Source organism: Agelaius phoeniceus, chromosome 7 (assembly GCF_051311805.1).
Source record: "Agelaius phoeniceus isolate bAgePho1 chromosome 7, bAgePho1.hap1, whole genome shotgun sequence".
In the NCBI taxonomy this organism is placed as follows: Eukaryota; Metazoa; Chordata; class Aves; order Passeriformes; family Icteridae; genus Agelaius; species Agelaius phoeniceus.
In genome coordinates this window covers 18,073,275-18,087,739 of record NC_135271.1, presented here as the reverse complement: position 1 = coordinate 18,087,739, position 14,465 = coordinate 18,073,275, and the positions used below count along the sequence as shown (strand labels likewise).

Genomic DNA, 14,465 nt, shown 5'->3' with positions numbered 1-14,465 from the left:
TAAAAATAAAGGCAGTTAAAATAGGAAAGGGAATGTTTGGCAGCTTTAAATGCTTACAAAACAGGCTGGGGAGCATATGGGCTGTGCCCAAGCATACCCCAAAGGTTGCCCACCCCCTTTACCTGCAGCACTGAAGACCAAAGCTGCAGCAGAGCCTGAGGAGCAGCTGGAAGGGACTGGGATATGCCAGCAAGCTTCAGCGTTGGCTGCAAGGACCCATGGAACACCCTCTTGGCTCCCACTGTTCCATCTCCGAGGGCTCACAGCTCTCCCACAACTCTGAGTGAGTTGAAGCAAAGTGGTTGGACAAACGCCATGAAACAACTGAGGAGAAAAGACCCGCACATTCAGGGCCTCATGCAACACAAAAGGAAAATTACGGCAGCTCATCTCATTCAACCACACTTCCTTCCCCCAGATCTGCAACCCCCATCACTGGCAGGAAGCTCCACCAACCTTCCCAGCTTCATCTACCACAGCTCACGCACTCCAGGCCTGGGGAGTGCTCTGCAGCATCCAGCTTCAGCCCTCCAGGCTGGGTGAGCATCCCAGCTCCAGCTGGCTCACTCTCAGGGTCCATCCCCACCATATCCTGCGTCAGATGCTCCCATGCTCCTGTGCCACTGCCAGGACTGCTGTGATGCTTTCCTGCTGCACCTGGCTGTGATGAAACCAAGCCAGGACTATGATGGCTTCTTTAATAAAAGCACCAATCCACAGAGCATCCATCCAGGCTGGGAAATTTTCTGCTGGCACTGCAATCTCTCTTCTTGCTGCAAAAATAAACCCATAAATGTAATACAGCAGCAGGTCAACAGCATCAGGGTCTTATGAAGCCTCAGGTTGCCCTTACCAGAGAGAATGGCAGAGAATTGGAACAACACAGTCATGTCCTTTCCAACAAAAACTCTTCTGAGACTCCATGATAATGCAAAATGGTGATTGCACATCAGATGCTTGGAAGGAGAACCTACAAAGAGTTTAATAAAGACTCATGTTAATTAGTTTTTTAAAAACCCTACAATCCTGTATGTTTTCTAAATTACTTCCTTTTTTTTTTTACTGTAGTGCTTTGAAGAGGTTAAGAGAAAAATGCCAGGAGCTGGTTCCTCTCTGCTCAGGGAAAGGCTGCTGCTGAGAAGAGTTACTGCAACTGGCACAAAAACTCTAAAAGGCTGCTTACAAAAAATTCTCCACACAGCCCTGAGCTTTGTCAGAGGACGGCGCCTGCATCCTCTTGTCATGTAAGGAGGCCTGGCTACACAAACATTTCAGCGTCCAGCCCACAGTCTGAGAGGAGCTCCCCATCTTCTCCACACCCAAGGGCTGCCAGTAGCTCCCACATGAAGTGGTTGCCCCTACTCCCAGCTTTGTTTGCCCCCCGAGATCAGCGCTGGTCCCCAGCAGGGCTGTGAAACGTGAAAAGTTCTCATAAAGCGTGAGGTTTTGGGTGGGTCCCTTTCCTACGTGCAGTGGGAGGGCTGCAAACCCTGAGTATCCCAGGGAGAGCAGTCCCAGTCCCACAGGGCAGGTTGCTGTGAGTTCGGCCAGGTTGAGTGGGGCTGGCTGGGCTTTTTGGGAAACACCCCCTCCCACAGGCACCACTCTTGACTTCCTCTTCCCCTGCGATTGCAGAAATAGGAAGGAAAGATTGGCGTACGTCACAGAGCTCCTGATGCCCAGCGATGTTTCCCAGCCGAAACTGAGAAGCTGAGACCATCCTCATCCCAGTCCAAGTACGGAACAGAGACAAGGGCAGGAGGCCAGGCAAGTACAGCATCTCAATTTTTATGCTTCTGTTCCTCCTTTCTTGCGGGGACACAGGTAGGCAACGAAGGGGGTTTGTAGTTCTGGTGTTTCAATGGCATACTTTTATTATTCCTGATCTAACCTTTGGCCACTTGAGTTCAGGGAGCTTCAGGGAGCTTGGCATGGCATCCCTGCCTCAGGTGGGTCAGTCTGTGCAGCCTTTGCAAAGGCAGCTCGCCTGGTCTGTACCAATTTTGCCTTTGGAGGTAGCACTGAGCCCGGAAATGCAGGTGGTTATGGTGGGGAGGATGCCAGACCTCCAAAAACTTCCTTAGCAGCCCAAGGGCTCGGAAAGCAGAGCAGAGAGGGTGCAGCATGCTCTTCCCACGGCCTGACACATGGCACTGGGCAGGGTGGCACGGGCTGGGTGCTCACCTGCAGCACCAGGACTGGGGCTGCCACCTTCCCGTCACCCTCCCTCTTCCTAAGGGGATCTCCACCACTGCCAGCTGCCGTTGCAGTGGGAAAGAGGGAAGTGGCATGGCAGCATGGCATGAGGATGGCAGGCATGGCTGCCTGGAGGGCTCAGCACAGTGTCACCACCTGGAACACCTGTGCACGGAGCTTCCCGGGTGTCCCTGCACCCCTGTGAGCCTGGGGCAATGGCTGGGACAGGGAGTGGGACCCTCGTTCTTCTCCTCCATCTCTGTGTGCTGCGCACATCAAATACTCTGCAGGTGTGTGAGCCTGGGGAGGGCAGGTCCTTCCCAACACCTCCGTGGCTCTTGGATGCAGATGGAATGCAGGGCCCACGCCAGGTGTCAGGGAAGGCAGCCTGCTCCCTGCTTTGGATGCTTTTTCCAATGCCACAGCTACAGTACCCAGCCTCCTGGCAGGTGAGAAGCAAACAGGGGAGCACATGCGGTATCACCATATCTTGTGGCCAGCACGGCACTGCAGTGGGGCTGCTGAAAGCTGTGGGAAATCTCTAAATGCTGCATTTTGCTATCCCAGCTGTCACATCCTGCTTCACAGCGGTTTTGTGTTTTCTTACTGTGGCTGCTGAATAATTTCAGCGGGTTGGAGGGTGTGGTGTCCCAAGGGCAGATCAGCCCGAGGGCAGCCCCTTCCCACCCGAGCAGGACCCTGATCCTGGCAGACCCAGGAGCACAAATCCCCTCCTTCCTTCCTCCCGGGCCAGGGCAAGGCTCCCAGGGGCACCCAGGGACCTTGGTGCTCAGAGCCAAGGGATGCCACAGACTAGGCAGGGGCTGGGTGCACATGGGAGAGAGCTCGCCCCACAGATCTGTCCTCTGCAGCCACTGGAGGCTGCTGCAAAGAAATATCTATAAAAGATATTCCTATTTCCTATAACATGGGAATAGATATGGATATTTGTATAGACACATAGATATAGATAGATGTTAGATATAGATATAGATATAGATTTAAATATTTAAAATAAGTTTATATATTTATAAAAATATATAATATATAATATTATATAAATATAAATATATGAGTTTATATATTTATATTTATGTTTTTCCTGTGATTTACATATACAAAATATGTATGAAAACACATATACACACACACTGAGTGTGATATTCTGCAGAGACTGGGAAAGACGTGTCTGTGACCACCTGGGTGGGATCTATCTGCATCACCCAACTGAGTGACAGAAAAATCAGCCCCAGACAAGTGATATCCACTCTCCCATCCTCACCATATCCCACTCTGCTCATTTCCCTTCTGTGCTTGGGGTCTGGAGCTGCCCAGGGGTGGGAAGGAGCAGCTCTGCTGGGTGCAATACCGGCATCATGTCACAGCATGATGGTGACCAGAGATGTTTGGCAGTGTGGAGGGAAGCACCCATGGGTTCTGGCACTAGTGGAACTTCCCTATTACAGGTGAATGGTGCAAACACCACAGGAATCCCCCCAGGATACTGGGCATGTGTGCATATCTTCCCTTTTTGTGGGAAAACAGATGCTTAGCAAAGCCCTGATGGGAACTTGTGGCTAACAGACTTCAAAACTCATCTCTGCTGTTGAACACTTGTTTTATTTATGACAACAGGATCATGCTGGCATCAACACTTCCCCCTTCAGCCTTATTTATAACTCCCAGCTTGCTCCTCCATGCAGCACAGCAGCCAGCTCCATCCCAACACAGCAGCCCCAGCATGTCCTGAGTGCCAGAGTGCCCCAGCTCTGCACCCTGCCCACAGGCAGAGCAGCAAGGACAGCACCCAGCATTTAACTTATGCACCTTCCCTGAGACCACCTTCACATCTTCTGGCACACAGACCCCTGGGGGGCATCTTTCCCTAAGGCAGATGGTGGAATATCCTGGTGGCTTCTGTAAAAGGCTCTTGCTGAAGAAGAGGCTTGATCCTGAGCCACCCAAGGCATGTGGTGAGGAGATCACATCACAGGGCTGAGAAGGACCCTGGTCCTGAGGTGCAGCTTTGTCCCCCTGATGCCACCATGCAGCCCTGGCCAGGAAGCAGAACCTGGTGGCAATGTGTCCTGCCCTTAGCTGGGTTGCTCCATCTTGGCACCCCACTCCCCACTCTGGGGTGAAAGTGGTTGTGAAGTTCTGCAGTTCTGCTCCTTCACACCAGGGCTGTAGGATGGGCTATGTGCACCCCTCTGCTTGCCTGAATTTATGGGAAAGAAGGGAAAAAAAGGAACTTCACAGGCAGAGCACATGCAGAAGAGGGGTTGGTGGCGACTGTGAGTCTGGCATGAGCTGAAGGGATCATCAAGGGGGTTGGAGGAAGTGCTGCTGAGGCCTATGTCAGAGCTCTGCACATTCAGAGTCAGGCTGAAAACCTGCTTTGCCCTCCTCTGAAGGCTGTAAGGAGGCAGACAAAGGCAGAGGCCCCATTTGCTTGCTTTGAAAGCCCTCTGCTCACCTGCCCACACATCACAGAGTAATTTTTCTACATGGCGGGAGAACTGTTGAACTTCCTGTTATGTTCTCTCCAAGTGTAAGGATGTGCTTCACACTCTTGTGACAAGAGCAAGAAGCCACTGTGGGGGTGAAAAAGGCATCCAAATGCAGCTCACAACATGAACTCTACTTTACAATACTTGATAGCAGCTAGCACTGGGGGTGTATTGAGACTATTTCTGGAGTTTGGGAGCTTTTTTTAACCCAGTTTTAGGGTTGCTCTATTTTATGAGATGAGCCTGTAAGCAAGAAACTCTAACCTCCAGCAAAAACGAGGAGCTCACAGAGCTCTATCCCATCACCACTGCACACTTTGGCATGGCAACAGGAATTAAATGCTTGGAAACACTGGGCAGGTGGAAAATGAGTCCATGGGTTTGGTCCTCACAGCATGTGAGGGAACTTCTGGTTTGTAGCAAAATCGGAGCCTAATTAGGCACATTTGGGGTGTCAGTCACTGAGTTCTACAAGAAACAAAGGCAGAACCCACTTTGCTTTCCTGCAAGCTCAAACTCTGCAGGCAGAATCTGGAGGTGACAGAAATGTGTTGGGCCAGCTAACCACAGGGTGTGCATGACTCATAGACGGGGACATTGCAGCTGTGACAATAAATTATGCCCTTAAAATCTTACTGTGGGTGACTGTGGTGGTGGAGAGGAACTTGCAGAGCTTTTTGTCCAGAAGGGCTCTGGCCACCCACCATAGGATGGTCTTGTGCAGATGTGGCAGAGTGAGCTCCCAGGCCACATCACCCTCAGGGTTTGGCTGGGTGACACCAGCAGTGCCTCTTGTTGGCTGTGCAGCAATGTGGTGCTGGCTGTGGAGCTCTGCCAGGGGCACTGCATCCAGGGTAGGCAGGGTGGGCTTCCAGATGGCCCCAGCTGTAATCAGTGATGGCCACCACCCTTAGGGTCCTGCCACATCTCAAAATCTATGGCACAGCTGGGCACCAAACCACACTGTGCAAACATCACCCACTGACCTACCCAGACTTTCTCTCTGCCCTTGGGAGGAGACCAGACGTCCTTTCAAGGCTGACCAGTGTCATCCTCAGCTGGGGTGGTGTCCTGGAGAGGCTGATGAGCTAAGACAGCACACACTGATGCCTCAGATGATGCCTCAGAAGGGGATCTAAGCTGCCCTCATGTACAACCTGCCTCAGTGTCTTTTGACGGTTTCTCTTGTTTTCTCATTTCCACATCTCTCTGATCTCTTTATTTGGTGAGATGACAGGAAGGGGTGATGGCAGGAGCCAAGGAGTGGTTCTTGTCTTACTCAGGGCAGCTATCAGAGCTATTTTGAAACTGATGACCTGGTTTTCAGACAGTGTCTAGTATTGCTATAAAGCGCAATGTCTGTTGTTCCTTTTACTTTTTTATTCCTCTTTTTTTCTTCTAACAAATTCCTCTTTTCTGACTTCCCCATGTTCCATGTTGCAAGGCCAGTACACGGTCAGGGTTTGCTCTGCTGGGAAAGGTGTGACACGTGACAGTGTTAATGAATGTGATCTCAACACAGGTTGCCCAGAGAGAAACTGTGGCTGCCCCATCCCTGGGGCACATCCCAGGTGGTCACAGGGATGCTTTTTGCCCTGCAGAAAATGCCTCATGACTGCTGCCTCCAGCTGCCAGCAGTGACCTGGGTGCTGCTGCTGGTGACAACAGGTGAGCCTGACTGCCCAGCACCTTTCATGGGCAGTGAAAGAGTGGGGGGGATCGAAAATGCTGCCCGACAGCAGGGGGAACACAGCATTGAGAGGTGTGCAAAGGCCATGTCCTTCCACTTCCTGGGATCTGGAGTTAACACCAGCCAGCCCAGCTGAAGGACAGCAAGGCAGCTGAGGGCCCTTCCAGAGCCCCCAGCATTGGTTTGAGAGGCAGGGCAGGCTCAGGCCAGCCTGGGTGCCCAGTGTTGGTGTCTGAACGCCCCCAGCTGCCCCCCACACCAACTCTGTCTTCTTGCCTTTCCAGCCTTTGCCATGGAGTGCCCCAAGATCAAGGTGGGGACGTGCAAGGACTGCATTCAGTCTGGTCCTGGCTGTGCCTGGTGCAAGAAGCTGGTAGGTCCTGTAGCCTGTCTAGTTGTCACCCCCCCAGCAGTCAGCTACAGGCATCAAGCCAGTCACCCTTCCTGCCTGGCTCTTCCTGACTTCATTGTGGGAGTGTTTCATGTCCTGAATGGAGGATGGGGCCAGGAGGGATCCAACAGCCATGACCTTTCTCCATAAATACCCATCAATGGTTCTCTTTTCTCCATCAATGCCCTGGAAACCTGGTTTGGGGACCAGGTAATCTTGTAAGGTGCCTGTTCACCCCCTGCTCCTCTGATTTCTGTTTTCCTGCTGGTGTTGTCACACACAGGATTTCACCAAAGCTGGCGAGCCTGACTCCATCCGCTGTGACACCATTGAGCAGCTGAAGCAGAGGGGGTGCCCAGGCAGTGAGATTGAGTTTCCAGGCAATGAGATCAGAAAAACACAGGACAAGCCCTTAAGCAGTGAAACACAGCTGACTCCACAGGAGGTGCACCTGAAGCTGAGGATAGGTAAGCTCTGCCTGGCGTTCCCAGCACCCTTCTTCTTGTGGCCTGCCAGCAATGCCCTTCAACTCATCCCCAGACTCACCTGAGACACAGCAGCATGTTTCAGCCTGCATTTCCACCCCTTTTCTGCCAAGAGAGAGGAGGGGTGGGTGATGGCACAAGCTGGCCCAACACGGCAGCTGATGCCGCTGTCCCTGTCCCTCAGGCCAGCCTGCTGCGTTTGAGGTGAAGTTTCGCCGTGCCATGGGGTATCCCATTGATCTCTACTACCTCATGGACCTCTCCTACTCCATGCTGGATGACCTGGAGAACGTGAAGAAGCTGGGAGGGGAGCTGCTCAGGGCTCTGGAGAGCACCACCCCTTCTCGGCGCATTGGTGAGTGTGGTGGTGTTCACAGGGGTCCCAGGATGAGGGAAGAGACGAGAATGTTGACTCCATGTTTTAGAAAGCTTGATTTATTATTTTATGATATATATTGTATTAAAACTATACTAAAATTGTACTAAAAATAGAAGAAAGGATTTCATCAGAAGGTTAGGAAAGAATAGAAAAAGAATGATAACAAAGGCTTGTGACTGACTGAGACAGTCCAGACAGCTGGACTGTGATTGGCCATTAATTAGAAACAACTACATGAGACCAATCACAGATCCACCTGTTACATTCTACAGCAGCAGATCATTATTGTTTACATTCTGTTTCTGAGGCTTCTCAGCTTCTCAGGAGAAAAAAAATTAAGGAAAGAATTTTTCATAAAACATGTCTGTGACAGGTGAGCCTGTCTTCAGACTGGCACATCTGTTTGGGAAGAGCTGCAGAGCTGGAGGAGGATGCGGGAAGTGGACAGCAGGTGTCCTCTGCCAGGCTGAAGAGTGTGGCAGGGCAAGGGACATGGGCACGTACACAGGGGCCAGCAGATTGCCCTGTGCCCTGTCCCTGAAACTGTCTGGCTGCCCTAGGGTTTGGCTCCTTTGTGGACAAGACGGTGCTGCCATTCGTGAACACGCACCCCGAGAAGCTGCGGAACCCCTGCCCCAATAAGGACACCAAGTGCCAGCCTCCCTTCGCCTTCAAGCACATCCTGTCGCTGACGGACAACGCCCAGCAGTTTGAGAGTGAAGTGGGCAAGCAGTTCATCTCAGGGAACCTGGATGCCCCAGAGGGAGGGCTGGATGCCATGATGCAGGCAGCAGTGTGCGGGGTGAGTCCTGCACCCGCCCTGCTGCCAGCTGCTGTGCTCAGGCAGGAGGGCTGCTGCCCACACACATCCTGGAGAGGGCTGCTTTTCCCCCTCTCCAGGTGGGCTCGTGAAGCCCATCCTGCCTAAGTTCTAATCCGGCAACAGGGCAGGTCAGTCTGGCGAGTACAAGAGAGCAGCTTAGCCCAGAGCCTCCTAACGCTGATCTCCCTTAACCCACCTTCCTCCTGCCCCCTGCCCCACGCTGTGGCTGACACAAGAGTTTGGAAAGCGTGCCCATTGGCACTGTCCTGCCAGCCTTGCTCAGGGACAGGGGCCACTCTCTGTGCCACTTGCAGGACCAGATTGGCTGGCGCAACGTGACCCGCTTGCTGGTCTTTGCTACTGATGATGGATTCCACTTTGCTGGGGATGGCAAGCTTGCAGGCATCCTGACCCCCAACGATGGCAAGTGCCACTTGGAGGACAACATGTACAAAAGGAGCAACGAGTTTGTAAGTACCTGGGGGCTGTTCAGCATCTCCAGCACCCCCCACCTCCCTCCCCCAGGCCGAAAAGACAATATTATGTAAAATAGCCTGTTAGAGACAGAGACCAAAATATCACCTCAATCACCATAAGTTGTGCTGCCATACCAGAAGTGTCTGCTCTTCTGCTGGTGGGGGAGGTTGTGCTGAGTTTGATATCCTTCTCCCCATCCAGGACTACCCATCTGTTGGCCATCTGGTCCAGAAACTTGCCGAAAACAACATTCAGCCCATTTTTGCTGTCACCAGTAGGGTGGTGGATGTTTACAAGGTGAGAACATGTCAGATGGTCCAGGTGCCTCCATCCCCTTCCCAGGAGAACAGACACAGCTCTGTGTGTGTCTCCTGATGCTGTCTCCTGCTCTGCTGTCACGTGTTAGGAAGTGCTCACCTCTTTGCTCTCCACTGCAGAAACTCAGTGAGATGATCCCAAAGTCAGCAGTGGGGGAGCTGAACAAGGACTCCAGCAACATCATTGAACTCATCCAAGTGGCCTACAATGTAAGTGCTGGAGTTCCCACCTCTCCAATGACATCACCTGCATTTCCAGAACCACCCCAGGCAGCTGAGATCCTGACCTGTGGTGCTCTCTGGCTCTTCTTCCTGACCTGCAACCCTATACCCTCTTGGTTCGGTCTGCTTTTGGACTGATGGCACTTTCTCCACCATTTTTCCAAAGAACCTCTCCTCGCGGATCATCTTGGACCATTCCACCTTGCTGGACACTCTGGATGTCAAATATGACTCCAAATGCAAAAATGACAAGGACTCCATGGATGAAGCAAGAGGCAAATGTGACAATGTCAAGATCAATGAAGAGGTATGCTCTCCTGTACCAGGAACACCCCACAGCTTGCACAGCTTCTGTTGCCCATCCTGTTTAAAGACAGGAACCCTGGTTGCTCTTCCAGGCTTTTTGTTTATATTAATTAATTGCCAAGAGTGTCCAAAATGCTATGGGATGCGGGAGATGCTCCTTTGTTCTGGGTGTGCATGTCCTCAGCCTCGGGCCAATACCACACTCTGACAGCTGGACATCTGGCCCTCCCCTGTCCTACTCTGCACTTTCTAGGTCACCTTCAACGTGAAGGTCACAGCCAAGGCGTGCATTCCAAACTATTCCTTCACCATCCGGCCGCTGGGCTTCACAGACACCATCACTGTCCACGTGGCCAGCAACTGCGACTGCCACTGCAACGACAAGACTGACCCAGCTGCTTGCAATGGGCAAGGCACCATCGAATGTGGGATCTGCAGGTACATGCTGTCCACCCAAAACACGATTTCAAATGCTGCCAGAGCTGGGGAATAGCTGGGAGAGGGATCTTGGGCCAAGCCAGGGCTGGGCTCTGTAGCTTTGTACAAATTTTTTTTTTGTTCAGAGAGGTGGATTTGTGCGTTCCCCTTGGAACTGTCCCCTGTGTACTCAGAGGCAGGGACACAATGAGCTGATTCTTCTGCTGTTGGAGGTTATGCTGTTTTCCTGAGGGCCTCAATCCCTCCAGCTATCCACCCATCCATCCCAGTATCAAATCATCCACCAATCCACCCACTGAGCAGACAGAGATTTCTGTAGAAATCTCTCAAAATCCCATTTCTTGGCTGCAGCTCACAAGGGTCTTTAAGTGTAATTATTGCTTCATGGCCTCTCAGTGACAAGGAGAGGAAAAGACTGGGTTTCCTCAGGAAATACTCACATCTCCTTGGCAAGGGCTTGGAAATTATAAACATAACAATAACTTCTGGGCATTTATTTGGTGTTGTGAATATGACTGGTAGAAAAGCAGCATTCCTGAGGTTTGCTCCCTGCTCCAGCATGGAGTTAGCACCAACATGCTGTCATTTTTTTTGGTGAGGCTGTCCCAGATTTGCCACAGGGGTAGCAAAGGAGAGGTCTGGGCCCTGTGCATGCCTCATGGCCACTGACCCAAGCTTGCTCCTCTCCTCTGATGGCAGCTGCAACTCAAGGTACACAGGGAAGAAGTGTGAGTGCGACACCAAAGGGAAGAGCAGCAAGGAGCTGGAGAGCAGCTGCCGCAGGGACAACAGCTCGGTGATCTGCTCGGGGCAGGGGGACTGCGTGTGCGGGCAGTGCGTGTGCCACACCGGCGACGTGCCTGGCAAGCACATCTACGGCACCTTCTGCCAGTGTGACAACATGAACTGCGAGTTCTTCAACGGCTCCCTCTGCGGCGGCCCAGGTGATGCCCCTGGGACGGCTTCTCCACTGCTTAGAAGAATTCAGTGCCCAGGGAGATGTGGCCTTTTTGTGCCTTAACCCCTGGGTTATGGAGCTGCTGGGTCCCACCACACCATCCTGGAGGACTTCCTTGAGGGTGGTGTGGTGAGGGCAGGGTGGGTGATGCTCTCCAAGCATGGGCAGAGGGAGGGTGGCCTGGCTGTCTGCAGGATCTGAAAGATCTCTTCCTCTGCAGCACGTGGGAAATGCGACTGCGGGGAGTGCAAGTGCCAGCCTGGGTATGAGGGCAGCGCCTGCCAGTGCCAGCAATCCACGGAGAACTGCCTCAACACCCGCAGACACGTGTGCAGCCTCCGTGGGACCTGCCACTGCAACCGCTGCCAGTGCACGGGAGGGTACCAGCCCCCCTTCTGCCAGGAGTGCCCAGGCTGCCCTTCTCCCTGTGGCAGATACATGTGAGTGATGGGCACAGGGGCAGCGGGGATCCCCAATATCCCAGGGATGCACAGGCAGGGCCCAAAATGCCCAAATCCAGGTGAGAGGGTCTCTGCCCCTGCAGATGTGAGCTGCAGCTGCTTGTTTTGCAGCTCCTGTGTGGAGTGCAAGTTCTTCGGCAGCGGCCCCTTTGAGAAGAACTGCTCCCAGGCCTGTCCCAATATCCACCTGTCCACAAACTCAACAGAGGTGAGGACAAATGATAGGAAATGCAGGGAAAAGGATTCCCAGAACTGCTGGATGTCCTTCCATATGGTCCAGGAGGATGGCGATGAGATTTATACGATCATCGTTGATCCTGAGAGAGGTATCCCATCCCTGCTCCTCCTGCCCTGCCACAGGCAGGCTGCCAACCCTGCCATGCCAGCCTCGCTGCTTCACCGGGGGCTGCAGCCTGACACTGTCTGTCTGTCTGTCTGTCCCACAGAGTGCCCACAGCCTCCCAACGTCCCACTGATCGTGGGCGGCACCATCGCTGGCGTGCTCCTCTTTGGCATTCTGGTCCTGGTCATCTGGCGCTTCTTGATGGAGCTGCTTGACCGCCGGGAATACCGCCGGTTTGAGAAGGAGAAGCTTAAAGCCAAGTGGAATGATGTAAGAGAGCCCATCCGTGCCAGTGGGGGGTTCTGGGGTGCCCAGATCCACTGGGGAGGGGACAGTAGGAGGGGACATCCTTTCCAGAGACAGCCATGTAGACCTGAGCCCTCCCCACTGCTCATTTTTCAGCCCAGCTGGATTTTGCCATTTAGGGGCCTAAATATCCTATGGATAAATATCCTACAGCCTAAATATCCTTCTTCCAATGCTGTCTGTGCTGTTGGCATTGGGATGGGTGGGATGGGTAATGTTTTGCAGGAAAGCCCAACACAAGCCTCTCTCTTCTCTCCCTCCAGGCTGATAATCCCCTCTTCAAGAGTGCCACCACCACTGTCGTCAACCCCAGGTTTAATGAATGAGGCAATACTTGGCAGCACTGGGATGCACTGTTAAATACGGAAATCCCAAGCTAAGGAAAGCTCAAACTAAGGAATTCCTAAACTAAGTCTCCTATCCCTTCTTCCTTATCCTCATGGTTTCATCCCTTCTTCCAAGAGGCCCCCATCATGTCAGGTGCTCGCTGAGGGACTGCACCCATACCAGCCTCCTGGCCCACTGCTTGATGATTGTGTTAGTGGAGCTGGTAGAGGGAAACACCACAGGAATATGCAGTGGCTCCTGTCCCATCTCTTGATGCTAACTTTGCTTTCTGGCAGCAGTCTTGGACACAGAGCCTCAAAGCCAGCTGAGAGCACAGAGTGCTTCCAGTGCTTTGATTTTGAGCTGGGATTTCAATACTGCCATCTCTCTTCTGCTGCAGCAGGATCTGCCTCCAGGATCTGCTCCATGCCTTCCCCTGCTGCATTGGTCTCCACCACTATGCAACGTTTTCCAGAGAACTCACTGCTGAGTAGGACATAAGGGGTCCAAGCAGCTGCTCTAGAGGCTGCAGTGATATGACGGGCCCTGTAGCACTTCTACCTTGTCATGAAGAGCAGCTGGATAACATGCACTGGATCTTTTTCCCAAATCACCAACTGCTTCATGACATCACTCAAATCTACCTCAGGCAAGGTTCTGCCTGGGCTTCTGCATGCTTGGCCTAATTCCGTCATGCCTTGAAGTCCCCTGCATTGTAAGGAGCCACTGATTGATCTATGAAACTTGATCTGTGATCTATGAGCACCTGGAAAATGAAGGTTGCAGGTCAGCCATAGCTTCTTCCACCCCATCTTTGCCAGCATGTCAGACATACCAGGAGCCAGCTGTGCAAAACACCTGGAAGTACCCAGAGCATCTCCAGCTCAGCACTTATCGAACCACACACAGCAGCCAGTTGTTCTTACGTTGTGGGTCATTCCGGTAAAATGATGGTGCAATTCCTTATTTGCTTTAAGTTTGGGATTCATTTACAAAGACTTGTATTGTGTTGCATCTTTGTTTGCTCTCTGAAGCAGTTTAATATGAATAAAAATTAATATGTAAATTAAATACATCTGTCCTGCTAAGATTAAGGTGCAAGGGCAGCAGCTAAAGCATTCATTGGAGAAACTACAGTCACACCTTGTCATTGCTGCCACTGTTTTCCATAAAAACAGTGCCTGGGAAAGATCCCAGCTAGAGAAGCAAACTGTTTTCTACACAATTTGCCATCTATGCCATGAATGGTGCTCTCTTTGCAAACCAAAACTGACTCTCTGAATATTGCAGAACAGTGTTTGTCCTGCCTGTGTGCTGGCAGCTGTACATAGACTACCTCAAATGAGATTGGCAGTGCTACATCAGATCAGGGGTCAATTTGGGCCATTTTATTGTTCTTAAGCAATGACTGTGAGGGTCTAGGGCAAGGTAAGAAGAAAGAAAGTGTGTCTTCCTAGTACTATCCCAGGCTGCAGCTACTTTTGACCTCAGGACCCTCAAAATGTTGTCTTGTTTTTGCTAAGAGCAGGCTGGGGCACACCAGTCAGGTCACAGAATCATGAGATCATTAAGGTTGGGAAAAAACTTTGAGATGATTGACCATCTAACCACTACCCCAGCACTGCAAGGTCCAACACTAAACCATAATCTCAAAGTCCCACGTCTACACACCACATCCCTGAAGGCCAGGCTGCCAGGGTTACACACCTGAGCCCCTGGAGAGGCTTTCTGGGCACTTTGCCTGACAGACTCCTCTCAGCTGGGAAAGGGAGAAAGGCCAAACTGCTTCCAGGGGGCTGCAGGAGCTGCCAAACCACATCCCAAGAGAAACTAAAT

At 52.1% G+C, this 14,465-nt stretch overlaps 1 protein-coding gene across 1 annotated transcript; it reads left to right on the top strand.

Annotated features, from left to right (window-relative positions):
* The first annotated feature begins 1,624 nt into the window (after nucleotides 1–1,624).
* On the top strand, nucleotides 1,625–13,700 carry ITGB2 (integrin subunit beta 2). The gene is made up of 16 exons (XM_054636099.2): nucleotides 1,625–1,767; nucleotides 6,229–6,374; nucleotides 6,681–6,769; nucleotides 7,071–7,254; nucleotides 7,457–7,627; nucleotides 8,212–8,453; nucleotides 8,789–8,944; nucleotides 9,153–9,248; nucleotides 9,389–9,478; nucleotides 9,657–9,797; nucleotides 10,050–10,234; nucleotides 10,934–11,178; nucleotides 11,413–11,632; nucleotides 11,765–11,979; nucleotides 12,100–12,266; nucleotides 12,566–13,700. The coding sequence occupies exons 2-16, from the start codon at nucleotides 6,290–6,292 to the stop codon at nucleotides 12,626–12,628; spliced, it is 2,349 nt and encodes a 782-aa protein (XP_054492074.2). The 5' UTR covers nucleotides 1,625–1,767; nucleotides 6,229–6,289; the 3' UTR covers nucleotides 12,629–13,700.
* The last annotated feature ends 765 nt before the right edge of the window (nucleotides 13,701–14,465 follow it).